The sequence below is a fragment of the Nycticebus coucang genome, chromosome 7, assembly GCF_027406575.1.
Source record: "Nycticebus coucang isolate mNycCou1 chromosome 7, mNycCou1.pri, whole genome shotgun sequence".
Classification (NCBI taxonomy): domain Eukaryota; kingdom Metazoa; phylum Chordata; class Mammalia; order Primates; family Lorisidae; genus Nycticebus; species Nycticebus coucang.
In genome coordinates this window covers 135257670-135282812 of record NC_069786.1, presented here as the reverse complement: position 1 = coordinate 135282812, position 25143 = coordinate 135257670, and the positions used below count along the sequence as shown (strand labels likewise).

At 53.6% G+C, this 25143-nt stretch overlaps 1 protein-coding gene across 3 annotated transcripts in view; it reads left to right on the top strand.

The window, feature by feature from the left end:
- Nucleotides 1–22654, top strand: part of HDAC4 (histone deacetylase 4) — a 319199-nt gene extending 296545 nt beyond the window's left edge. For 2 of the 3 annotated variants that reach the window (XM_053597111.1, XM_053597109.1), the window contains exons 22-26: nucleotides 282–379; nucleotides 9383–9501; nucleotides 10727–10860; nucleotides 16541–16625; nucleotides 16806–17650. In XM_053597111.1, coding sequence (XP_053453086.1) covers nucleotides 282–379; nucleotides 9383–9501; nucleotides 10727–10860; nucleotides 16541–16625; nucleotides 16806–17032 — 663 coding nt within the window. In that variant the 3' untranslated portion in view covers nucleotides 17033–17650. Of the gene's footprint in view, nucleotides 1–281; nucleotides 380–9382; nucleotides 9502–10726; nucleotides 10861–16540; nucleotides 16626–16805; nucleotides 17657–18261 lie in introns of those variants that run through there. The other variant, XM_053597110.1, reaches the window with a different exon arrangement.
- Nucleotides 22655–25143: the final 2489 nt, after the last annotated feature.

Sequence of the window (25143 nt, the reverse complement as noted above, 5' to 3'; positions counted from 1 at the left end):
CTACTGGGGGACATAGTGTGTCCCCTATGGCTAAGAGAAAGGGCTGTTGCCCACCAGTTCGGGGAGAGGGACAAAGGCCTACAGTGTCTTGTAGAAACCACTCCATGTCAAAGACAGAGTAGCAGGGCCTTCGGGAGGCTGGCCTCACATGCCGCATTCACGCACACCAGGAGCCTGTGGCACCTGGGCTGTTCCTATGGGGGCCACCTACATCAAGTGTTCCTGTCAGTGAGGTCCCCCTGGAGGGTCTGTGACCTGCATTTCTCTCCTTCGGGCTACAGGTGGGCACAGGGCCAGGCGTGGGCTTCAACGTCAACATGGCTTTCACCGGCGGCCTCAACCCCCCCATGGGAGATACCGAGTACCTGGCAGCCTTCAGGTGAGTCTCCAGGCTTCTGGCCCATGTGACAACGGCAGCTCTTCCTTGGTGCTGGGGAGGACACCCTCAGTCTGTGAAGGGAGCCCTCAGCAGCAATCATTGTTTTTGAAACTAGTCTTTAGGTGAATGGGGGCTGCCTCAGATCATCCTCAGTGTCAAAGTGGGATCTTAAACCGCCTTCTCGCTGTGCTTAGGAGTCCCTTCTGTCCATTCAGTAAAAATCAAGAGTCCATCTGGGGTCCCTATAGTAGGAAAGTAATGGAGGCCAAAAGATTAGGACTTTCAGCCAAGCTCAGTGGCTTCCGCCTATAATCCCAGCACTCTGGGAGGCCAAGGCCGGTAGATCGCTTGAGCTCAGGAGTTCAAGACCAGCCTGAGCAAGATCAAGACCCATCTCTGCTAAAAATAGCAAAACTAACTGGGTGTGATGGTGGGCACCTGCAAGTCCCAGCTGCTCAGGAGGCTGAGGCAGGAGGATCTGTTCAGTCCAAGAGTTTGAAGTTTCCTTGAGCTATGTTGATGCCACGGCACTCTACCCAGAGCAACCGTGTCTGTCTCAAAAAAAAAAAGAAAGAAAGAAAAGACTAGGATTTTTGTGCAAAGTATTATATTAATGGAAAACAATGGCACAGATCTTGAAAGATTTCATAATATCCTTATTTTTTCTTCCACAAAGCCTTTGTGAGATGACAGGGGATGGTAGTGAACATTTCCCTTTATTCACATAAAAACCCAGAGGACTGTGGCCTTTATACTTTAGAGGGGAGCTGCAGGGTGATTTTTCTTTTTTTTAAAAACAGTGTTTGTTGTTGTCACATGGCGATTTCTACTTGGATGTGGGCATCCTGGAGTAATTCCTGCTTCCAAACATGGACACCCTCAAGGTGCAGGTTTCTCACTGTGGTGGTTTGGAAACGGCACCTCTGCCTGCCAGGGTGGGAGGTGGGGCCTGGAGAAGCTAGACCAGCCCCCCAGGGCCTCGTGAGAGGGACAGCTTTGCTAGTGGGCTAGGAGCACTGTCCCTGGATAGAGCAGAGCCCAGGAGTTTTCAGCAAGTTTCCCTCTACCTGTCTGTCCGGTGTATGTGCATAAAGGGCACATATGTGGGATCACGTGTGCATGTGCCTAGGTGCTGTGCACACATCTGTGGGGCTGTACATGTGTCTGTACATCTGCCTTCGTTCATTTCCTTGCGTGTGCTTATCTGTGTGGGGTGGGGACCCTTGCACAAGGACACAGCTATAAAAGTTTTTGTACAGCTCTGGGGACCCTGAATAAGTTGCATGACCCCTGTCAGCATCTGCTCACTTATCTTGGAATGGGGTCTCCAGTGCCTGCTTGGGAGGGTTGTTGGGTTGTGGAGACAGGTCCACTGTCCCAGTTCAGCAGTGGTCCATGGAGAAAAATAGCTGCATCTGATTGAGTAGAGCCGGAGGTCCTTTGCTGGACACAAGACTGCACAGGGGTCAGTCAGCTCCTTGCAGTCCTGCACTGACACTCACCAACCACTTTTCCCTCTGACCTCGTGGGTTTGATTTTGATGTTTCCTCTTATTCTTGATCAGGTATAACATAATTTTGACAATTGCCCTGCCTAATTTAAAGGAGACGGACTTTCTCAAATTGACACAACATCTGAAAATTTGCCAATGTGAACTCTGAACTCAAGGAATGGGGCTGCCTCTGTCTCTGTCCCTAATACATCCCCTGCTGGTGTTACTTACAGTCTCCCCACTGGAAACTGGCTGCCCTCAAGGCTTCCAAAATAGTGCCCAGACACCATGAGATGTGCCAAAGTTGCCCATCAATTTTTTGCCTGAGCAAATGTTGGTACCCAGGGCCTGGTGTGGCCGAACTCTGTTGCAAAGAGGAGGCGGAACTTTCTTAATTAGACAAGTATAAAATAGTAGTTATCTCTTCTCTCAGATCAGCACTCTACACTGCCCTCGCCTCATGGGCATTTCTTGGTTGTGCCTTCTGTTCTCTGATTCTGGGGTAAAAAAATCTCCCTACTTGTGTCCCTGGGGCAGGCCCAGGCCCAGGGCAGCTGGCTGGTCTGTGCCCTGAGGTCACGCCACCTCCCTGACCCTTTTAGGGTAAACTTTTTGTTCTGAGTAGCTCTTGACATGTACTTTAATCTTCCGCCAAATGTGTACATGATAATACCTTATCAAGTGAACTTTTTAAAACTTAAATAGCCTCTTTGAAAAGGAAAATTGTTTCAGGGTTTTTTTATTGATTGTAATGTAAAATAGCACTTTGAAGTTTAGGATTTATGGTTCCCTGGGTGTGAGTGATGGGAAGAAGGGTAGGGTTCTTCTCCTTTTCTGCTGGCCTCTCCCCTTGGGGGACCCCTTGGGACAATTCGTGCCTTAAAGGCAACACCTTGTTATTCAGACCCCTTGACTGCCACGTTGCATTTTCAGGAGATCAAGCATAAGATGAAGCAAAGATAAGAAAATTGCCCCTAATGAAATCCAGAAGCAGCCAGGACTTTCTCCACAGGCTCAGAGTTGTAAGGAGAAAAGGGAACCTTAATTCAAACCAGTCCCAGTGCCAGACAGGCTTTGAAGTTGGAAGTTGGGGAGCAGAGGGAGGCTGGGGAGATAATGGTGTACTTTCTTAACCCCTCCATGCCCTGTTCCTGGTGACTGAGCAGCTCTGCCTCTTAGCAGTGAGGGACATGGGGCTGACATTGTTTCCACTCACTGTGTAGATACAAATGTGGGGCTATGGAGTCTATCAAAGATAGCCGTGTGAGTGCACATTGTCAAGTGTAAGTAAAACACTGGCCTCAGGCTGCAACTGGGCAGACCCTTGTCACTCCCTGCAGCCTGGCTCTGTGAGCCTGAGTCTCTTCCCCCGGGTGCGGGGTCAGGCAGAGGGACAGCTCTGTGGGGGCTGTGCCCACAGGGAGCTGCAGTTTAGGGTTAGCCCCCTGTACGTGGCCCTGCCTGCCCTCACGGAGCTGAGTTCCCTCCGTGTGGTCTCATGCCTAGGGGTAAGGAGATTTGATCCAAACTATTTCACTTTCTTTCCTCAAGACAATTATGTCCCTTTGGGACATTCAGACTTTTCTGTGTAGAAATTTAGCTGAGAATATTCTGCATTTTTAGAAGCCAAAAATACAATCTAAAAGCTCAGAGCTGAGAAGTCCGGTGTTGAGGCAGCCTTCATTGTCCTGTGGGCAGCACAAAGCTCTAGCGTAGGGGCAACAGGGGACCGAGGCAGGCCCTGAGCAGGTACAGTGGGATCTGGAAGGGCCAAGGCCCAGGCAGAATCTTGGGAATGAGCACGTCATGGGGCACCACGGAGGAGCAGAGTGTGGAGGTGTACCTACTCGCCAGGGCTATCCGCCTGCCTGGGCTGCACGTGGCATCAGGGGCCTATAGGGCTCTGGTGAGTAAAGCGTGCTGATAGTATAGGTGGTGGTCATGGTCCAAAGACAGAGTAGCCAGGGTGGGGGCAGGTGGTCCTGGGGGTGAGCCCACAAGTGGATGATAGAGCCCAGCCAGGCCTGGGCCCTAGGGACGGAGGGAGGACCACCCCAGGAACACAGAGGGGAAGACGGGCTGAGGGGAGTGGGAGCTGAGTGGGGACCCATGGAGTCTCAGGGGCCGGGCACAGCCAAGGAGGAAGACAAAGGAGAAAGTGTCTGTTCAGGTTGACTGGCAGGGACAGGTACAGTAGATCAGGGCAGAGTAAAGGTCCTGCCCTTCAGAGACCTTGTGGGGCCAGGGGCTGGGAGGAGCCATGGAGGAGCCTGTGGGTGGCAGGCCTGCTGGGGGCCGCCGAGTCCAGTGTGCCTTGGGGGGGCCGTCTGTAGGGGAGGGTGGGTGTTTGCAGGTTTCTATGCAGATACTTAGCAAGAGTGTGCCAGAGCAGCCCACAGAGCAGCCCACAGAGCAGCCCCACAGAGCAGCCCCACAGAGCAGCCCCACGGAGCAGCCCCACAGAGCAGCCCACAGAGCAGCCCACAGAGCAGCCCCAAGGCTTTGGAGGGGAGATGGCAGTGCCGGGGCAGTGGCAGAGGGACTGGGAGCTGCAGGGCCTTACCACCTTTCAGGAGGGCCACAGGGGCTGGGAAGGCAAAGAGCTCAGAGGCTGGGGGCACCAGGGGCCATCCCCAGCACATAATGTGGGGAGGGTCTCAGCCTGGCCTCAGTGCCCAGCTATGCCCTGCACCATGTACCTTCGCGGGTACAGGGGCTGGAGGTGGGGGCCTGGGTGCTGCTTTCCACAGCAGTCAGGTGGGGGCAGCTGGGCCATGTACTTTTTATCCTCAACTGACCCTGACCCTCTGTGGATTTCTAACACTTAGGACAGCCCATGGCTCCACCACTGGACTGGCAACTCTGAACCATGGGTTTGGCCAGTTCTCTCAAAAGGGACACCAGACACAGCTCCCAAAGTGCAGGAGCTCGGGAGGCCTGCAAGTGTGTGGGCAGTGTCAGGCTTCAGGGAAACACAGCAGCTCCCTCCTCACCCTAAAAGCAAGTGTGCGTAGCACTCGGGATTTTCAGTTATCAAAATGCTATGATGACTAAATTTTTGTTGTCTGTTACCATGGCAACAGCCTCCTGTGAGTTAGGTCTGCAGACTGAGCAGCAGCTGGGACGCCAGGCACAGTGGGTTCTTATGCACGCCCACCTGCTGACCTTACACCTTAGAAAAGGCAACGGGGGACCGGCAGGGGGCCCAAGAGTTCATGATTACATTGAGCTCTGATGATGCCTCTGTGCCCCAAGCTGAGTGACAGGGCACAGCCAAAAAAAAAAAAAAACATGGAGAAGCAGCATGGGGCAGAGTGGGTGGGCTTGGGATGAGGCCACTATGAGCCTGCAGAGGTGGCAGGTGCTCCCTGGCCGTGCGACCCCTCCTGAGAGAGGAGGCAGTTCTGGGCCTTTGTGGGACAGAGTCCACCAGAGACACAGGATGACATGTGGGCCCTGGACCAGTTCTGATGGAGCCTCCAGGTGCTCACTGGCCGTGGATGGCCACAGCACCACAGCCCTGTCAGCCTGGTTTGTTCTGAGGCTTGTGTTGACCACAGGTCAGCAGACTTTGTGTGGGGCCCGGGTGAGGAAGTGGATTGAGAGGTCATTTCTTTCCAGATGTTGGAACCCAGCTGTTGAGTGAATTACTGCTTTGAGATTCATTTGTAGATTTTGAAGATTATGTTTGCACCCGCAATGCGCGTACAAATGGTCTGATACAATGTGTGCTTCACAGCTCTGAGTGCCCTGTGTCATCACCCCTTGCACAGAGCTCCACTGATGGGATGGTCAGTTACTCTTCAAGGTGGCAAGTGGGCTGCTTGCCAGGCTGCCGCCCTGGACCCGCTGCTTCCTGAGAGAGGCTGCAGGTGTCCTTGTGCCCTCCATGTTGTGGCACAAAGGATGGTGATGGAGGGACGGAACAGTGCTGCATGGGGATTGCAGGCCCTGAGGCCTCCACACAGGCCCCCTCAGTGCAGGGGCTGCACCCCCTCAGTGGCAGCACTGTGCTGTCCTGTCTGTGCAGCACATCATGAGGGCATCTCTGGGCACACTGAGCAATGGCTCCCTGGTGTGTCACTGCACCAAGGCATGTACCTTGCAGATGCTTACCCATCTTCTCATGGGGATCTGCCTGTTTTCACCCTTTATCCCTGCCTTTGAGCAGACGATCTGCTGCCTGGAGAAGCATCAAGTCCACCCCCTCTGCTCTCAGGTTGCCCACCAAAGGCCCAGGTGACCCCATGGAAATGCATTAAAGCAACAGGATAGAGATAAGGCTGACAGCACGTGTTTACATGGGCTCGTTTTTAGAGACTAAGTTGATTATTAAAGCTTAATTCTAGCAATGTGACCTCACTTTCCCAATGTCCTTGCTACACCTATTAAGTAGGGGCATCCCTTCAGCTTCCCTCCTGCTTAAGGGCCACAGCCACTGTGACACAGGCAGCACCATGACTCTGCCAAGGAGAAGTGACATTTCTGTCACCTCACCTCACACCGGTGCTGGAGACAGCTCACCTTCAGATCTTAGAGGTTCATGTGCGCTGTGCACGTGTCTGGCCACACCCCCGGCACCTGTGTGGCCGACCAGCCCACACCCACCAGTGGAGGCACGTGTGTGTTTTGTTTTAACTGGCTTCGGGCAGTGCCATACACCAAGCCTAGACACCAGCACTCCCTTGGTATGAACTTCATTTCACAGTGATTTTAACAGGACCTTTTGGGAGGCAGGGGGATTAGAAATGAAGTAGCTCAGCAGAACTTCAAAGCAGAGAACTAAAGCCCATGTGTGCACTTGCTTCAGAGTGGCTGCTGTAGCACTCTGGGAAAGACACGGCATCTCCATGAGGTATCTGTGGTTTTCAACATGTTGGTTGAAACTGTATTATGCTGTCCAGAGGAAAAGCTTATGTGGGGAGAAGTTCTTTAAGACAATTAGAAACCCACCTCCCTCCAATGAAGCAAACAGCTGGAAGCAGGACAGCGGCTCCTCTGGGTGAGGTCACTGCAGCAGCCCAAGACCTCGGTCAGAATGGATTGTAGAGCCCAGGCGCCCCTGAGAAGCTGTGACACGGGGCCTGAGCACCAGTGCACGGTTCTGTCCAGCAGAAGCCAATAGACTCCCTGATTCTTAGTGTCCCTCCATCTTGCCACTGACTGAGACTCTCCCAGCTCCAGGCCTGCACAGGACAAGCACGCCTTGTTTAATGTTTCGTGCTTAGTGTTTACAAAATCTCTATGTGTGCCACAGTCCCCCACAGGAAACCTGTCAAAATCTGGGGCTGCTGTGATGTGCTGAAGGATATTACAGAAGTCCTGTGGACGGGGTCTGGAGCACAGGTTGGCAAACAACTGCCAAATCCTGCCCCGTTTTTGAACAAAATGCTCTCGGTGCCGGGGGACACTCTGACGTTGGTGTACACCTGCGGTGTTTTCTGAAAGGGTGGTGTCTGGAGGCTCTGACAGCCTACAGTGCTCACAGGCTGGGCAGGGCACCTTCTCTGACCTGTGATCTAGTCACATGTCATGTTTCTCTAGACCCTGATGGGTGGCCCTCAGGATGCTGATCCTGTGTCCTTTCAAAGCACTGTCTTCAGCTGTGTTGGGGGCAGTTCCTCAAGCCGTGTGGACCAGGTGTGTCTTCAGAAGAAGGAAAAGACAAGCAGCAGAAGGCTGAAAGCCCCCGGGCCCTTCTGTGACTTCCCATTCCCAGGTCCGGAGTGAGCTGCTCGGCGGGCAAAGCATAGTGGTGTGATGCACTGTGGGTCTGGGCAGATGAAAGCCACATTGCCCTATCCAGTCACCAGGCCTGTGTCCTCCTGCCCACATGCTTTCCGGGACTGCAGCCCCCCCGACTGTGCTTTTGCTCTGGGCTGGGCACTCCCGCTGACCTGTCACTATCCACCCTGCCAGAGTGGCAACGGGGTCTTTATCTTGTGTGATCCCACTGGGGTTTTATCATGTCCACCACCTGGAACAGAAGAGCTTTCAGGAGATTTCATACCACAGTCATCCTGAGACAGTCACATCTTATTTTGAGCATTTTTGTTTCTTTGGCCAAAGCTGATACTTTTGCTGATACCAGTGGGAAATTTTCATTTTGTATTAAAAACTGAAGGAGAGGCAAGGATTTCAGGGCTAGCCTTGCTTCCCCTTGGCCGAGGAGTTTATGGGAGCTCACTGGAAGCGTGGCGGGGCCCCTGGAGATGTCTGAACCCGTCCCCTCAGTGCGCATGGGTATGCCGGCAGGGACTCAGGGCAGTCACTTGATGCAGGGTGGGCTTGGTTGAGCAGCTCCAAGTCAGCAGTGGTAAGATCCTAAATTCACCACCCAGGTGAATTAGAAACAATTAGAGCGGGGAGTCCAGCCAGGTCTGGCGCGCAACAGAATTGTGCCACCCAGGCTTCATGGTGGAAACACGTAGCAGGCTGGGGCTGGGAGACATCAGACCATGTCCTCCTTGGGGTCATCACTGTCCCCCAGGAAAGAGAGGCTGTGATTCTCCCATGTCACCCAAGAGGGGTGGCGCACGAAACTGCCTGACTCCCTGACACAGCCACCACACAGAGCAGCATCCGGGGCGCCTGAAGACAGGCTCTGCAGGCTGCAGGGCGTCTCGCGTTGACAAGTGCTTTCTCTACTTCTCACGTGGGATGTTTTCCTGTTTCCCTGATACACTTCAATGACAAAGTCTCCGTGTTGCTTATATTTTGTAGTCAGTTCTCTTGAATTTGTCATCAGTCTTCCTTTAAAGATCCTAAGTGTATAATTGCTTTTCACTTCACCCTCACATGTGTGTGTGTCCTGTCGGGCCCCCAGCGGTGGGAGAGGAAGTGCCTGGGCTCCCGAGCAGAGCTGTGGGCCTCCAGCCTCACACTGAGCTGAAAAGTGCCCAGTAACAGCCATGGCAGCCTGACTGGCTCAGCAGAGTGGCCACAGGCCTGAAGGGCGTGGGAGGGAGGACCTGGTCTGCAGGGGCCACCCTGAAGAAGGCAGGGGTACGGCCAGGGAGGGTGTGGGGAGAGGGCTGGAAGGGTGTGGGGGCAGGAATGGGGAGGTCAGAGGATGGGGGAGGGGCCAGGGCTGGGGAGGACGGTTTGCAGGCCAGGCAGCTGGCTATAGGCCCCAAGGACATGCAGCTGGTGCTTTCAGGGTGCACACCTCTTGAACACACCCTTAGCAGCACTCCACATGCACTGGTGCAATGGCCTGCACTAAGCTGGGGCTGTGGGTTTGCACTTTAAAGGTATCTATCAAATGGGCTGTGATCACACTGGGCTGATTTCCCTCTAAGTGTGAGCGTCCAGCGTCCAGCCTCGCTGTCTTCGCACCTTCTCTCAGTATCTATCAAATGGGCTGTGATTACACTGGGCTGATTTCCCTCTAAGTGTGAGCGTCCAGCGTCCAGCCTGTTGCATCACAGCCTCGTTGTCTTCGCACCTGTCCAGTGTTTCTCTCAGCTCTAACCCCCCCACCCCGTAACACCTGCTCCTGTCCTTTGCAGAACTGTGGTCATGCCGATTGCCAGCGAGTTCGCCCCAGACGTAGTGCTGGTATCTTCGGGCTTTGACGCCGTGGAGGGACACCCCACGCCACTTGGGGGCTACAACCTGTCTGCCAAATGTAAGTAGGCCCTGCCTGGGGGCTGAGGGCGCATCCACAGCTGATCGTGCTTGTTTGTGACCACGTATGTCAGGGCTCTCTCCCTAACAAGAGAGAGGGGAAGTCGCCTTTTCACTCCTTACCAGAGTGGGACAATGCTCGCAGCTAGTCCCTCTGGGTCCCCAAGGACCTGGCACAGGGCACATGAGACTCCCCAGGGACACCGGAACCTGAGAGTGTGCAGGTGCCCCCATCCCTGCTTAGTGTGCCTGAGGCCACCCCCACTCTCTGATAGCCCCAGTGTTAGATGCAAGAGCAGCCCTGAGAGGCCTGCAGGATGAGGAGCTGACTTCAGAGTCACAGGGGCCCGGAAGGCGGAGGCCGCACTGTGGCATGGGGAGGGCTGACAGTAGCACGCCCAGCGGGGTGCACCTGTTGCTTCTGCTGTGCGTCAGCATCTCAGGCCACATAGAGGCCTGTCTCTCCCACCTCCCACAGTTGCCAGTCCCTGGTGTTGGAGTCTCCAAGCCTGAGACCCTCCAGTGTTCTGAGCATCCCAGACCCTGGACTTCCTCAAAGCCCTGCAATCTAGGGCTCTGCCCGCCCCTGCCCTCGTCAACACAGATGGCCTCACAGTGCCTGGCCCAGAGTCCCACCACAACTGACCTCCACATATCTTCACTGAGTCCTCGCAGCCTTGAAGCCAAATGGAGAAAGGCGGAGGCTTCAGGAAGTTGTGGCCTCACTGACATCCAGCAGCCTATATTGTGACCCCAGCCCATGACCTGGGCCACTGGCTGACACCAAGTGGTTCCAGGCTCCTAGTAAAAGTCAGGCTGACCTGACAGAGGGTTGAGGATGCAGGCACAGTGCAGGGACTTAGGCAGAGCATGTCAGATGGCAAGTACCCAGCGGGCCCCTGGCCAGGCCCTGGCCATGTTCTGGCAGCTGTAGCCCCTCTTGGGATATGAAAGGCAGGTGGCCTCTAGGTGGGGCCTTTGTTCCCTACACCAAATTTGCTATGTTATAAAATCCAAGCCCTGAAACCATAATTCATACTCTCAAATAAACCAAAGGGATCCCAACCAGAATTCCACAGCAGATTTATTAATCTGACCTCTGCAATGTGTGTCTTTCCCGCCCTGACGGGCTTTTGTGACGTGACGTGATGCATTTCTAGGATACCTTCACCCCCGGCCACCTGCTCACCTCACCCTCCACACTGCTTTCCCATTTCCCATTGCAGGTTTTGGATACCTGACGAAGCAGCTGATGGCCCTGGCTGGCGGCCGAATCGTCCTGGCCCTTGAGGGAGGCCACGACCTGACGGCCATTTGTGATGCCTCTGAAGCATGTGTCTCTGCTTTGCTAGGAAATGAGGTACAAAGATCCCAGAGACCCCCCAGAATGCCCTGTGTAGACAGGCTTGGTGCTGTGGCCCGGCCTGCCAGTGTCTAAAGCCAGGAGAGCACGCTGGCCTTTTTGGCTTGTGTGCATGTGTCCCACCCCCACCTGCAGGGCTGTTACAAACATGCAAAGTGCTTTGATTATGCAGAAAGAGGGGGCAGGAATTGGCAAGAGCTCTGTTCTCTTGCAAAGATGGCTCAGCACCCCGTTTTGAAGGTGCCTCTGTTCAGTTTCACTGTCCCCATCCATGTGGGTTACAGCGAGAATGTCTATGCTGAAACATTCAGCTTTTCCTGCCCTCTACTTTTCTCTTTGGACAGTTGGCTTTTCACAAGTCCTCCGGTGGGTTTAGGGGTCATCACCTTGCATATGTCTGGGGTGTGGAGTCAGTTCTGCCTCGTGCCCTATCTGCTGTGCTGAGCCCACAGGCGAGGCTCGGGGCTCTGTGCTGGGTCCCCATTGACAACTTTAGGGCAGTCGGGGAGTGCTGTGGCCTGCACAGAGAAGGTGAGGTGTCACGGGTGAGCAACTACCACTGGGAGAGCTCCGTGCTGCTGTGGGCCGAGGGGGTGGGAAGGGAGGACTGCAAGTGCCAACTGCATCCAGCCAGGCGTTCTGGGTGTGTGACACAGCCAGGTGTATGTTCCGTTGTGAGTTTCCAAAAGGAGCCCTCCTGGCACTTTTAAGTCTATGTGGATGTGGGTCTGCACAGGCCCCTGAGCCTCAGAGCCAAGCTTAGCCTGCCTGCATACCACGATTCTCAACGCAGGCCCTGTGTGGGACAGGTCGAGGGCCTGCGCCCCAGTGACTTGACTACCCAAGCCATCAACAGGGAGGTGCTGGGAGTCCTGGTCTTGCTGAGGGGATACGGCGTCCATACCCAGAGGCAGAGTCCAGTGACCAGCTGCTCAAGTGAGCGGCCCCCCACTCTGGTGGTGCTGCTGGTTGTGTCACCCTCCTTTTGAGGAGGAAAATGTAGTATTTCAGTGTCCCACCTCACCCATTTTTGAGTATTAACCATTATAAAAAATCGCCCCCAGACTCTATGGGGAACAAACTGCATATCATGGGTGTACCTGGTCAGCACTTGCTCCCTTCCTGCCCCTAGGTGCTCTGAGATGGAGGCTTTGTCTCTGGGCCCCTGGCCCCCAGGTATAGAGCATAAATTGGCAGGTGCACTCATAGCCACACCCCAGCTCTAGGCAGGGGTGGTGGGGGCAGCAGCCCCCCTGGGACATGCTTGGCACAAGCCCCTCCCACAGAGGGCCTTTCTGCAGGGAGCCCACCTGCCCCCTCCAGGACAGCCCAGGCGGCAGGAGACAGCACTTGGGGTATGAGTGGGGAGGCATCACAGCCAACAGAGGGCCATAGGCCTCAGTTAAGCACACTGTCGTTGGGTCTGGTGGGCAGGAATCATTCTAGGAAATGCAGATTGGAGCCAAGAGTGAACTTCTGCCATCTGGGCCCTCTGAGCCTGGTGGACGGGCCTTGGCGCACTCAGCCTGCACAGAGGCTGCAGGGCACCACAGCCCTGGAGTGACTCAGCATGCAGCTGGTGCTGCTACTAGACTTCTTGTCCTGAGTGTTGAACCAGTATGTGCCTGTTCCCTAGTCTGAACTCCATTCAAGAAGAACCATGCTGGTCTCAGCCAGTCCCTACCTCCACAACCTCTGCCCTCTATGGGAGTGGGGTCTCCAGGGGCAGGCACCACCCAGCACAGCTCAGGCCTACTGGTGTCCGGCAGAACGGACGCAACACCTCATTCAAATGACAGTTCCTCTCTGTGGAGGAGACGCCGAGACCCAGAGGCCCCAGGAAGGGGGCATGATGGTAAGGGTAGGGCAGGCTCAGCCTCACTGGCCACATCGTCCTGAGAGGACTGGCACATGAAACTGGGCATGCTGGCTGTGATCTGCCCCAGAGTGCAGCCAGACAGCACGTCTGACGAGGGCCTCCTGGGAGGCACATAGGGGATCTTGAAGCAGGTGTTGGTAGGAACCTGATGGCATCCAGCCAGGTTCTGCGGGACGACAGATGATAGGACGGTCTTCCGTGAAGTCATACAGGGCCCTGACTTCAAGTCCTTTCTGGTCAGCGTTGTCCCCTTTGACTCCGATGACCTAATGGCAGGCACTGAGGACAAAGGAGACCCACAACCATGCCTTGCCAAGCTGCATGTGGCTGGGCTTATAAGGCAGCACTGGGGGCCAGCGTAAGGCCTGCCCGAGTCCCTGTGTGTCCACCATGAGGGGGCCCAGCTAGGAGAACAGGGATGAGTAAGCACTTCCTAGGGGAGCAGTGGGGTGAGGTGAGCCTGAGCCCATGGGACCCTGCAAGCACCATGCCCACCAGGCTTCATGGGAGCAGTCATGGACAGTGGCCCAGCTCAGGGGCAGCAGGCCCAGGGCTGAGGAATGCCTTGGGGCCATGTACGTGCACCTTGCAGCCCCTGGGCTCATCAGAGCAGCTCGGAGAAGCTGACGTGCAGCCCGAGGGTGCTGGAGGGCTTGTGGCAGCAGGCTGATGGGAGGACAGGTGGCTGTGTTTGCCTCCCCTCCCCGAAGGATGGTAGAACCTCCCTGGCCACATGTAGCAGGGTAGAGCCCACAGATGGCGGTCACATCAGTGTAGGTCACGAAGACCCATCAAGCAGAGCAGGCTCGTGACAGGCTTGAGTCTGCTGTGCAAAGTACCCAAAGCATCTTACCCACCCTTTCCTCACAGAAAGCAAGGCTCCCCCCTTCTTGCTATAGTTAAAAGGCAACTGATATTATACTCAGACCATCCTGAGGCTTTATGGTGCTCATGGCTGGTTATTTTAAAATAACAATATAGAACTCAGCTTTCAACTGGCCCGTTCTTACTTCCCAATGTGTGTTTGCTCCTCTAACAAGAAAATGTTCTTTTACTTAAATACATCAAACAGCAGGAAGCTCTAGTTTTATCAAGGTCTCTTTAAAAATTCCTTTAATGCATGAAAGTTGGACTGAGCCCCGTTTTCTCTGCCTGGCGGCCTTTGATGAGGCTGATATATGGGGTGCCAGGCATTGGGGCACGCACATGCTGGCCGCCAGCTGTGGACGGCTGTAGCCCTCAGGGATCCTGTGCCCGACGGGCAGCTGAGTTATGGGGTGCACACTCTGTGTGCCGCTGCTCCCCCAGGAGCAAGCCTTCTGTTTGCCATTGGTGCTTCTCCCAGCAGCCATTTTACATCACAACTTCAATTTTTGGTTATCTGCACTGGGGGACAGCAGTGAAAAGTCCCCTGAAGGTGCCGCCTGCTACAGTTTAGGTCACAGAGTCTAAGGTGGGGGCCAGCATGGAGCCTCCAGCCAACTCCTTCCAAAGACCTGCCACAGATGATGGCAGGGCACCAGGGCCTGGCAGCCCGCAGAGGGGAGCCCCCGCCCACTGGGAAAAGACAGTTTTTCCCTCTCAGAGATTGTAGCTGAGACCGTGCTTGCACTTAGCCATGTGGTGTTTCGGGATGCACAGGAGCTGCAGAGTGGCAGGGGTGCAGTGCTGAGGGCACTCCCATCATGTTCTGATACCCTGAAAAGTGTGGATGTGAAAAGACAGAACAGTTGCATGGGGGTGGCAAGGTGGACCGGGATCATTTGCATGCACCCAAGGACACAGCCTGCCTGGCTCTTGTCCTGTGTGACCCCATGGCTGAGTTGCTGAAGGATGTCCTAGAACAGAGCAAGCTGGGCTGGCCAGGACGGTGCATCCCCGGCCGGTCTTAAGAGTTGCTCTTGTGAGCAACAGAGGTGGAAGAGGGAGAGCTGGTCAGTCCATGGCCTCGGGGAGCCGCCCTGTGGCTGGATGGGGGGTGGGTGGGCATTGAGGGTCTTCTCTCCTTATCTGTGCTCCCAAGGATGGGCGTGAGATCCGAATAATATGCTCCCTGCCTGGGGACTCTCCTGGGCTGCAGGTGTCCCTCAGGCAAAGATTTTAAGTTACTGATTTAATATCTGTGATGGTTATGGGCTGACCTTGGTCACTTGGTCAGCCGTGTGTGGAGCTGCCCTGCGACCCTCTTTGCAGATGTGCCCAGTGGGATGAGCCCCTGAGTGGAGCCTTTGCCCAGGGCTGGGTGGGAGGTGCTGGGCAGGGGATGGGCTGGGCGCGGGGTGTGACAGTCTCCCTGGACCTCCTGGTCCCCATCTGGTTTATCTGCACAAGGACTCCTGGGTGTGGCCCTGACACCGTGGACCATGACTCACCACTGTGTTGATGACTGGCCCTGGGTGCCCTAGACATGCCCCAGCCCTTGTCCTGTGGGTACCTCCAGCTGTTCTTGTACACCCCTCTCTCAGCTGCTGGCACAGCCCTGTCTCCCTGGAGCACGGTTTCCATCCCTGGGCAGTGGGTTTGGAAGCCTCATTTGTCCCCCCTCCCAGGTTCCTGCTGGTTCACTGGGAGTCGTGGGGTCTGCAGAGACTCATGCTTCTGGGCACTTACCCGGCAGCATTCTCTGAGGCCTGGCTTTTGGGTGTGTCCCCCCACCCAGAGGGTGTGCAGCTGCTTCTGACGTGGTGCCCTGGCCTCAGTGCCCAGCTGCAAACAGGGCGGCCCACTGCAGTGCAGAGCTGGCCTCTCCCATGGCAGGCTGTCAGCCTGTGCCTGTTCACCCTCGCACACCCTTCCTGAGAGCGGCCACTCTGGCCCTGGCCTATACAGCTCTGGGTTTCCCCTAGTGCCCAGTGGCCTTCCAGGTTGGGCCAGTTTTGTTCTGGACTCGGCATATTTCCCCTGGTTTTGTAGGCTTTTCAGTCATTTGAAGCTTGTCAATTGTCTTGGTGTTTTATGATCTATTTCAGTCAAACATTTCAATTGCTATATCACAGATGGGCTGTTTGCCCTGGCGCCCTGTAATTTTCTGTAAATTTATTTCCTGTTTTTATCTGCTGCCAGTACTTAGGGGAATACTTGGTACAGAGGATTCTATCTCTGAGAGATCCACTCACTCCCTTCCTTCCATTTGCCGGGGCCTCCCTTTTACTGGGAAAAAAGCAATATCACGGGACAGTTGAGCATTCTTATTTAGAAGACCAGGGATATGAAAGTGGTGCTTAAAAAAATAGAAATCATTTCCTCTAGTGTGAACCTGTAGCATAAATAGTATTTACCAAGCCTATCCCACCAGCCCAGTCCTGGGGACCATCTTTCTACAACTTACAGGAACCTACAAATATTCCTTAATAGCCTCCTAAAAAAAAGAAAAGAAAATTAACTTTCGTAAAAAATTTATAAAAAAATTACCAAAGCCACATTTGGCTTTTAAAAGTTACCTCCCGTACCTGTGGCTCAATGGGTAGAGCGCTGGCCCCATATACCAAGGGTGGTGGGTTCAACCTAGCCCTAGCCAAACTGCAAAAAAAAAAAAAGAAAGAAAGAAAGAAATAGCCAGGAGTTGTGGCAGGCACCTGTGGTCCCAGCTGCATGGAGGCTGAGGCAAGAGAATCGCCTAAGCCCAGGAGCTGGAGGTTGCTGTGATCTGTGATGACACGGCACTCTACTGAGGATGACAAAGTTTCCTCCCCTTTCCTTGCCATTGGGCCGCTGCCCCTGGGGAGCCTGCTTCTGGCCCTGCCGCGAAGGTGCATGCCAAGTGTGCACAGCTCCATGTTCACTGTGCGTTTTTTGCAGCTTGATCCTCTCCCAGAAAAGGTCCTGCAGCAAAGACCCAACACTAATGCCATCCGGTCCATGGAGAAAGTCATAGAGATCCACAGTAAGTTGCCTGGCCAGGTGAGGGCAGGACCCCACTGCGCCCAGCCCAGTCCCCAGGCCCCCACTCCATCGTCACTGCAGGCCACTGCTTCCCTGTGGCTCACGGGGGGGTGGTAGACCCCCCTGGCTTCCCCACAACCTGCTGAAATGATTTCATTGTCTCCATTTTACACATCCAAAGAATTGTGGCCCAGACTGTCACTTCCTTCCGGTCCCCACTGGCAGGGGTGGCCATGGCCTGTACCCTGGCCTCATCCCTGGACCAGAGAAGCCCATGTGGACCCTGGGTTCTCAGGGAACCCAGCCCTGCAGAGGGGCCAGAGGACTCATAAGAGCACATGTCTCTCAGCTGCATCTGTCACACCCTGTCCTCTTCACAAGCCCAGTTGCTGTAGGCCTTTGACTTGACCCAAATGGTTGAGATGGTCAGCAAAAGTGGGAGAAAACCAGAGGCCTACTCACTACTTGGCTGTATGGGGTGTTTAGTTCTTGCCCTGGGCCAGCCCTGTGGAGATGCCCCTCATGCTCAGGCCTGACACAGTGACCCCCCCTCACCCAGCATGTGTCAGTGTCTGGAGGGGAGAGTCCTCTGCCCAGGCAACAGCCCCTGGGCTCCTCGCTCCCGGGGCCAGGAAGGCTCCACACCACCAGCCTGTGGCCCCCTGCCAGCCACTCATGAAGAGAAAGGCCTGTGAGTACCAAGGGCCAGGCCCTGCCGGCCCTCACGGTTCTAGGTGGTCCTGCTTCCACCTGAGATGCAGAGACGTCCCCCCAGGAATCCCAGTCTTCATGAGTTTGAGTCCATGCAGGCCCTGGGTCTGTCTCTTAAAGAGAGATACTTATAAAGTCTGCAGAGAGCCCAGGGCCTCAGCGTGCCTGCCCTGCCCTAGGTAGGTATTGGCGCTGCCTGCAGCGTGTGTCCTCCACCGTGGGGCTCTCTCTGATCGAGACGCAGAAGAGTGAAAACGAGGAAGCTGAAACGGTCACCGCCATGGCCTCGCTTTCCGTGGGCGTAAAGCCTGCCGAGAAGAGGTGAGCATCTGCCCCCTACCCCCGCAGGCCCTTGTAGAGCAGTGACACTCCCCTCATAGGCACCCACGGCCTGACAAGTGCACCGGCTGCCCTGTGGGAGAGGGATGGCCCACAAGTGTCCCGTCCAGCTCTCAGAACAGGCTGGCATGGTCCCCCGGTCCTATGTAAACACCCCTTAGAAATGACAGTGTGGGGGCGGCGCCTGTGGCTCAGTGAGTAGGGCGCTGGCCCCATATGCCAAGGGTGGCGGGTTCAAACCCAGCCCCGGCCAAACTGCAACAACAAAAAAAATAGCCGGGCGTTGTGGCTGGCGCCTGTAGTCCCAGCTGCTCGGGAGGCTGAGTCAAGAGAATCGCCTAAGCCCAAGAGTTAAGAGGTTGCTGTGAGCCGTGTGACACCACGGCACTCTACCCGAGGTCTCTACAAAAAAAGAAAAAAGAAATGACAGTGTGACCGGTGGCACTCAGCTATGGGGTAGGCCGTGACTGCTGTAGCAGGCAGGAGCACAGCAGGGGTGGCAGGTCTGTTGAAGGGACAGTTGCCGAGGTCTGAGTGTCACTGTTGACACACGTGTGGGCTCTCTCCTGTCTGTGCCCGTCCCCCAGACCCGACGAGGAGCCCATGGAGGAGGAGCCGCCACTGTAGCCCTCACGGAGCCTGTTCTCCTGTTTGTTCGTCTCTGTCTTGAAGCTCAGCCAAGAAACTTTCCCGTGTCGCGCTTGAGTCCCATCACGGTGCTCTCCTAGAGCGCCAAAGAACACCAGGCGTGTAGCAGCGATGGGAAGCCTTTCTGCCGCCCAGCCCCGCGGGTCTGGAGACACACATGCACAGCCTGGGCGTGGCAGCCTCTCCCGGAATCCGGGACAGGAACCCGGGACAGACGCCAGCGACGTGCAGACGCGCGGACGCAGAAGCCAAGCACACTCTGGCGGCCCCCACGGGGACGCTGTGGAAGAAGGAAGCCTGTGGGCAGCTAGTGGCAGCCTTGCCGAATTAAGTTGCCACAAGGAAAAGAAAATGGAAATCAAAGATCTAACAATACAAAAAACTTGATTAAAACTGGTGCTTTAAAGTTTGATTATTACTCACAAGGTCACAGTCTCCGTGTAAACCACTCAACTCATCTTGTAGCTTATTTTTTTTTAAAGAGAAAGTTTTCTATGGCTCTGGCCCACCTCTGTGAGCCACAGTGGTATGTGGCAGGGTCTGCAGCCAGGTGGGCAGAGTGACGAACCTTTAAAGAATACAAAACTGGACAGAAACAGGAACGTGAGCCTGGGGGGAGTGGGCTTGAGTTTCTCGAAGCCATCGGAAGATGCGAGTTTGTGCCTTTTTTTTTATTGCTCTAGTGGGCTTTGTGGCTGGGTTTTCTGAAGCCTGAGGAACAATGCCTTAAGAAAACATAAACAGCAGGAATTGGAGGGCCAGTCTCCTGTGGCTGGTGGAGTCTGGTCTGGCGCTCGAGGGCAGGTGCCGGCTGCGGCTCCAGGCCGGGGCTGCGGCCCAGTGGTCCTTGTTCTGCTTTATTGCTATTTAAGAAAAATGGAGGTAGTTCCAAAAAGTGGCAAATACTGTTGGGGGTTTTGAAGTCCAACAAATTTTGAATGAATCCAAAGTGTTCTTTTCTCACATGTTATGTAACAATTGATCATCTCCATTGGTTGTGAAGCATGTCGTAGGCACCCTTGCAGTGTTACAGTCGGAATGCTTTTTATTAAAAGCAAGTAGCATGAAGCATTGCTTAAATTTTAGGTATGAATAAATATATATATATATGTATAATATATATTCCAATGTATTCCAAGCTAAGAAACTTGATTCTTACGAAATCTTGATGAAGATATTTATAATGCATTTATAGAAAAAGTATATATATATATACATATATATATATAAAATAAATGCAGATGGTGAAGGTCCCTGTGAATGAATGGCTTGTGAATCAGCTCTAAAGGTGCTTGTGGAAGGGATCTTGATTAAATTGGTGTATTTTTGAGCTCCGAGCTGGCTGGCTTTCAGATCACCAACACATTCGCCACTGGGCAACTACCCTACCAGTTTGTACTTTAATTTTAATTATTTTCTAACAGAGCCCCTTTCCTCTCCAAACCTTCATGCACATATGTATCTAATGAATTTTTATAGCAAAGAATATAAATTTGCTGTTGATTTTTTGTATGAATTTTTCACAAAAAAGATCTGAATAAGCATTGTTTTGTGAATTTTGCATTATTTCTCACCATTTAGCAATTTTCTGAATGGTATTATTTCTAAATCTTTTTCCTTTTAAAATTCTTTCTTGTACATTTTTTTTAACTTTCAAAGTTTTTTATTATTTTTTGGTTTTGTTTATTTTTGTACAGTGAGCGGTTTTCTGCAGTGTACAGGAATTGTCGCCGTCAGAGTTTATTTTCAGAAAGTATGAAGAAGGACCTTGGGTCTTTTCAGGGCGACACCAAGGATTCTGTCTTTCCTAGTCTGCCCTAGGAGCTGTATGAAGAAGCCAGAGGGCTTTTCTTAAATTCAACACTAGTATTACAAGGGGAATGTGTTCTCCCCTCTGTGGCAAGTGCAGGGACAGCAACGCACAGTGTGGGCCACCCTGCTGGGCTCTGTGGCCAGTCAACATTAATGAAACTCACATTTAAGCTTCTCTGGCCACATCTTCAGGATAGAAATTCTAACTTGAGTTTTCCAAAGACCTTTTAAGCATGTCGGCAATGCATGGGGCACGCATGGGGCTTTTCACCTAGTGAGGTTTTTCTGCTGCCGCCACATGGCTGGAGTTCAGGCTGGAAGCAGCCAGCCCTGGATTTTGGAGCCTGTGGCTGCAGAGAACCCAGGGCTCTGCTGTCTGGAGAGCCTGCAGGGACAGCACAGACCTGCCCCAGGACAGCCAGTCTTCACTCTTTGTCTTTTTGACAGTAACTGACAGTCACTTTTTACTGGTAAATTTTCAGCACTTGACTCCACCAGTTTCATTCCAAAGTGTATCAAGTTCAGACTTGTGAGTAGAAGTTCAGATCACCGTGCTCAGAAGGGTCCCCAACCAAGTTCCTGACTTTGGTAAAGTTTACAGGGCAGCTTCTGGAAGAGACACTAACTCAGTCAGATTTCTGACCAAATGAACAGAAACCCTTGGATTCAGTTGGTGGCTGCCTGCTGTGGTCCTCTCTGAGACAGCAGTGTGAGAGCGGGGCAGAAAGGTCTTGAGACCTGTTTCACTTTCTCCTCCCTACTGGCCACTCTTTGTTCCAGAGCCTAAGCTGGCACGAGGAGCCGATTTGGGCCGTTCCCCGTTTGTGACACATGGCAGTGGCGGTGCAGCTAGCCAGGGCTTGGCATGGCCCTCTGAGGAGCCACCACCTGCGTGCTCCCAGCCGAGGTTCATGGCAGGAATGCCTCATCTCACTTTTGAGCAGATGATGGGATTACATGCCCCACTCAGTGGTCAGGTTATCACTGGAGGGATTCACCTCCAGTCTCATTCAGATGGAGACACCCTTTGCACAGAGGCCTAGCAGGCAGAAGCTCCCTTCCCTTGTCCGCTCGCTCCAGCTTCACAGACATGCTGAAAGCATTAGCATGTAGCCTTTTCTTTGAAGACACACTTGGCCCTTCTCCATGGCCAGCACCCTGGGCCGGTGGTGGAGGGCCTGTCTGCCGTGGCATCAGTGGGCAGGTCCACACCGAGGGTTCCTTCACAGGCCTTCCTTTTGGTCCTTGGACCTTTAGCCTTTTTCTTCCTTTGCAAAGGCCTTGGGGACACTGGCCCGGGGAGTTGGCCAGCGAGCACTTTATATCCCTCTGGGGGAAGCCCCCTGACACCCCAGGGCTCCTGGCCTCACTGCCCTCACTGCCTCCTGCTGTACCACGTGCCCAGACCCCACCAGCAGGCGGCCATCCTGGGAAGCCGCCCGCAGGGACTGGCCGCCCTCCCGGCGTCCATGGCTCCTCTCCAGGGCCACTTTGTCAAAGTGTTTCAGTTTTTCTTTAATTCTTTTAGAACTGTTTCTAAAAGGAAGAGCCGTTTTGTCATGGTCTGACACAGAAGCAGGTCTGATTTTTGCAGCACTAGCCGCGGACTTTGTTTTCATTTTGATCAGAACATTCCTCCTTTACTGGCCACAGCCATGTGCTCATTCCATTCTTTTTGTAGACTTTGGGCCCACGGGTTTTATGGGCGTTGATACATATATAAATATATAGATATAAATATATGAATATATTTTTTTAAGTTTCCTACACCTGGAGGCTGCATGGACTGTACGACTGGCATGTCTTTATATCGTATACAGATTTTGCACGCCAAACTCGGCAGCTTTGGGGAAGAAGAAAAATGCCTTTTTGTTCCCCTCTCATGACACTTGCAGATACAACAGATGGAAATTTTTCTGTAAAACAAAACCTTGAAGGAGAGGAGGGGGGGAAGTTTGTGTCTCACTGAACTTATTCTTAAGAAATTGTACTTTTTATTGTAAGAATAAAAAGGACTACTTAAACATTTGTCATATTAAGAAAAAGTTTATCTAGCACTTGTGACACACCAATAGTAGAGTTTATTGTATTTATGTGGAAACAGTGTTTTAGGGAAACTACGCAGAACTCAGAGTGAGCTGCTCGTCTCTCTCAAGTTGATTTGGAGGAATTTTGTTTTGTTTTGTTTTGTTTGTTTCCTTTTATCGCCTTCCACAGGCCAGGTGAGCGCCACCGGACCTCACAGCCTCGTGATGGTTGATTCTGATTGGAAACCAGGTGGGCTCCAGAGAGTCCCCTTTTTCACACAGCTGTGTTAGCTCTTTAATTAATTTTAGGTGATGTGTGGCTAAGATTTCACTTTCAGCAGCGGTGACCTGTACGAGCACTGTGGTTTAAAGTCACACTTTGCATCGAGAGGAAACCATTTCTTCATTGTAACGAAGCTGGGCTTGTTCTCGGCTCAGCCTCACCTTGTCTTTGACATTGATTAAAAGTCTCCTATTGAAAGAAAAAGAAAGCAAACCGTTTCGTTTCATTTTTTGGCGTTGTGAGCTCCTTAGCAGAGGTGCTGATTTCCAGTCTTGAGAATGTCAGACACATATATGTACACATCGTATGGGGGGCCAAACCTTCCCACCCAAGAGCTCGTTGCCGACGCGGTAGAGACAGAGTCACGGCGACCTTCTTCCCGCTGGGTACACAGTTGCCTGCTGTGGGTTTGCGGCCGCCAGTCCCTTCTGTAATCTAATCCGTTTCTCTCTGACTGTATGGACCTTGCTGATGGTTCTTTCTTCCGCTCAGTGGAGTTGGAGGTTTTGTGTTTGGTTTTCTCATTCTTGTTTTTGTTTTGTATGGGTGGATTTTCACCGGCCAGGGGTGCCCTGCCCTGACGACCAGCTTCTCCTTCCACTTCATGGGAGCCCAGTGTTCTATACAGGGCACCCAACTTGTTGCTCTTGTGGTATAAATAAAGACCTCATTACTACCCTCCGATCTCTGATGTCTGCCCGTGTACTCTCTCCTCATTGGCTCTTGTGTTCTGGGACCCTGTGGGACTGATCTGCCAGCAGCCCAGGTCCCATCCAGATGGCGGAGTGGGAACAGCTGGGCCACAGGGATGGCCCCTCGGTCCAGAGCAGAGGCAGCCCTCTCACTCTGGACAGTCAGGCCCATGGGAGTGTCATCTAAATGTCTGATGATTAAATGTTTGCAGTATTTCTCCCCAAAAGAAACTACATGCTGTAGTAAGCTGGGCTGCAACCTCTGAGAGATCAGGCCAAGAGAAGGGCTGAGCTGGGCCACTCTCCCCCAGTCTGAGACCCAAGTCTGCAGTCCCCAACCTTGGCCCCTGCAGCAACCTTCCCAGGCTCCCACATCCAGTGAGTCAGACTGAGGGGGTGTAAAGGCCGGCCACCTCAGCCGAAGCTGGGACAACCCCAGACCCCTCGAGCTCCAGCGTTCCCAAGGACACCTGAGCCCCATAAGGTCGGCCTCATAGCCCTTCCTCTCCAGCACAGCCCCGGCCCCCACAGCGCGTTGTGAATACCCCTCACACCAAACCCCATCTCCACTGGCCTCCCAGAAACCCAGCCTAAGGCACCCAGCCTGCCCTGAACCCCAGAACACAGCAGAGCAGGGGGCAGGACTGCCCGGTGGACCCCACAGCCCTGGTGTGAGGACATGCTCAGAGCCTGAGCCTGAGGGTGGGGGTGTTGGCTGAGCAGCATCAGAACAGCCGCTAACTGATACAGGGGCTGTGAGGAGCAAGGTCGGAACATCCCCAGAACCTTTGTGCCTACAGTGGGTATTTATGAAGACACAGAGACTGGTTTACCCCAAACGAGCAAATCTTGCTGTAAGGGGAGGTCTCACACCTAACAGGTGGGAAGGAGGGGATGGTGGCAGAAATACCCAGCTCTGGGGCAAGCCTCCCTGGGGCAGGCTTTCCTCAGCTTCCTGACAACAGAGCATGGTATGACATATCTTTGGATCATTTTATTTGAAAATTATTTCTACCACATTAAACAGGACATAACAGACTTTACATGCCCCCACTAAGACTGAGCTCACACACGAGGGGCAGCACCAGCCCTCACTCTACCCCCTCCTGCAACTGGCATGTGGAGGGCTTGTCCGTGACTTTGCATTTTCACAGCACAATGTCTATGAAAGTAAATTTTAGTCCTTATTATGCACTATAGTGTGTCGTGTCCTGGTAAACATCCTCTGCTTCTTGCGTCTCCTACCCGGCAGCATGTGAAACCACCACGCAGAGGACTTCCCTGGGCCTCCCCTGGCCGTGCCCAATGGTGTGTTTCCGCGTGACTGTCCCACGGCTGTGGGACCCATCTTCTGGACAGTTTATTTCCACCCCAGTGAATTGACTTCCTTTGTATCTCCCAGGGCGTGCCCATGGGGTCCCTCTCCACAGTGTCTGTGACATAGTGACAGTTACTCTCCACGGAGCCTTCACCCATCTCCACCTCCACCAGCCCCAGTGCAACGACTCCATCGGGGTGAGGCTGGCCACATTATCCACACTATTGTTAAGACTTTTTCACATCAGCCAACCTGACATAGCTGAGCATGTGCCCCTGTCTCATGACCGAGTACCAGTTATCTGCCCTTATGCAGCCAAACCCCTCCCGGCCCAGCAGGGCCTCACAAGCAGGTGTTATTAACCTGGAGCTGCTGTGGGTCTGAGGCCGGTGCAGCTCTGAGATCAATTCGGGCTCCTCCAAGGCCCAGCTGGGGGGAGGCACGGGGTGGGGGTGGGGGTAGGGAATCACCCTCCAGGCATGAGTGGGGCTATTGGCTCTCCTTTTTCCTGGCCACGTGGGCCTGTCCCCAAGGCCTCCAAACGTGGCTGGCCACTGCTCCACAGAAAGTGATCCGGAAGAGAGCTGCGAAGCAACACCACTGAGATGAAGCCACAGTCTTTTAGGTCCCAGTGTTCGAAGTGACATCCCATCACTTCTGTGTCCAAGACTTAGCAGGGGGTCCAGGCG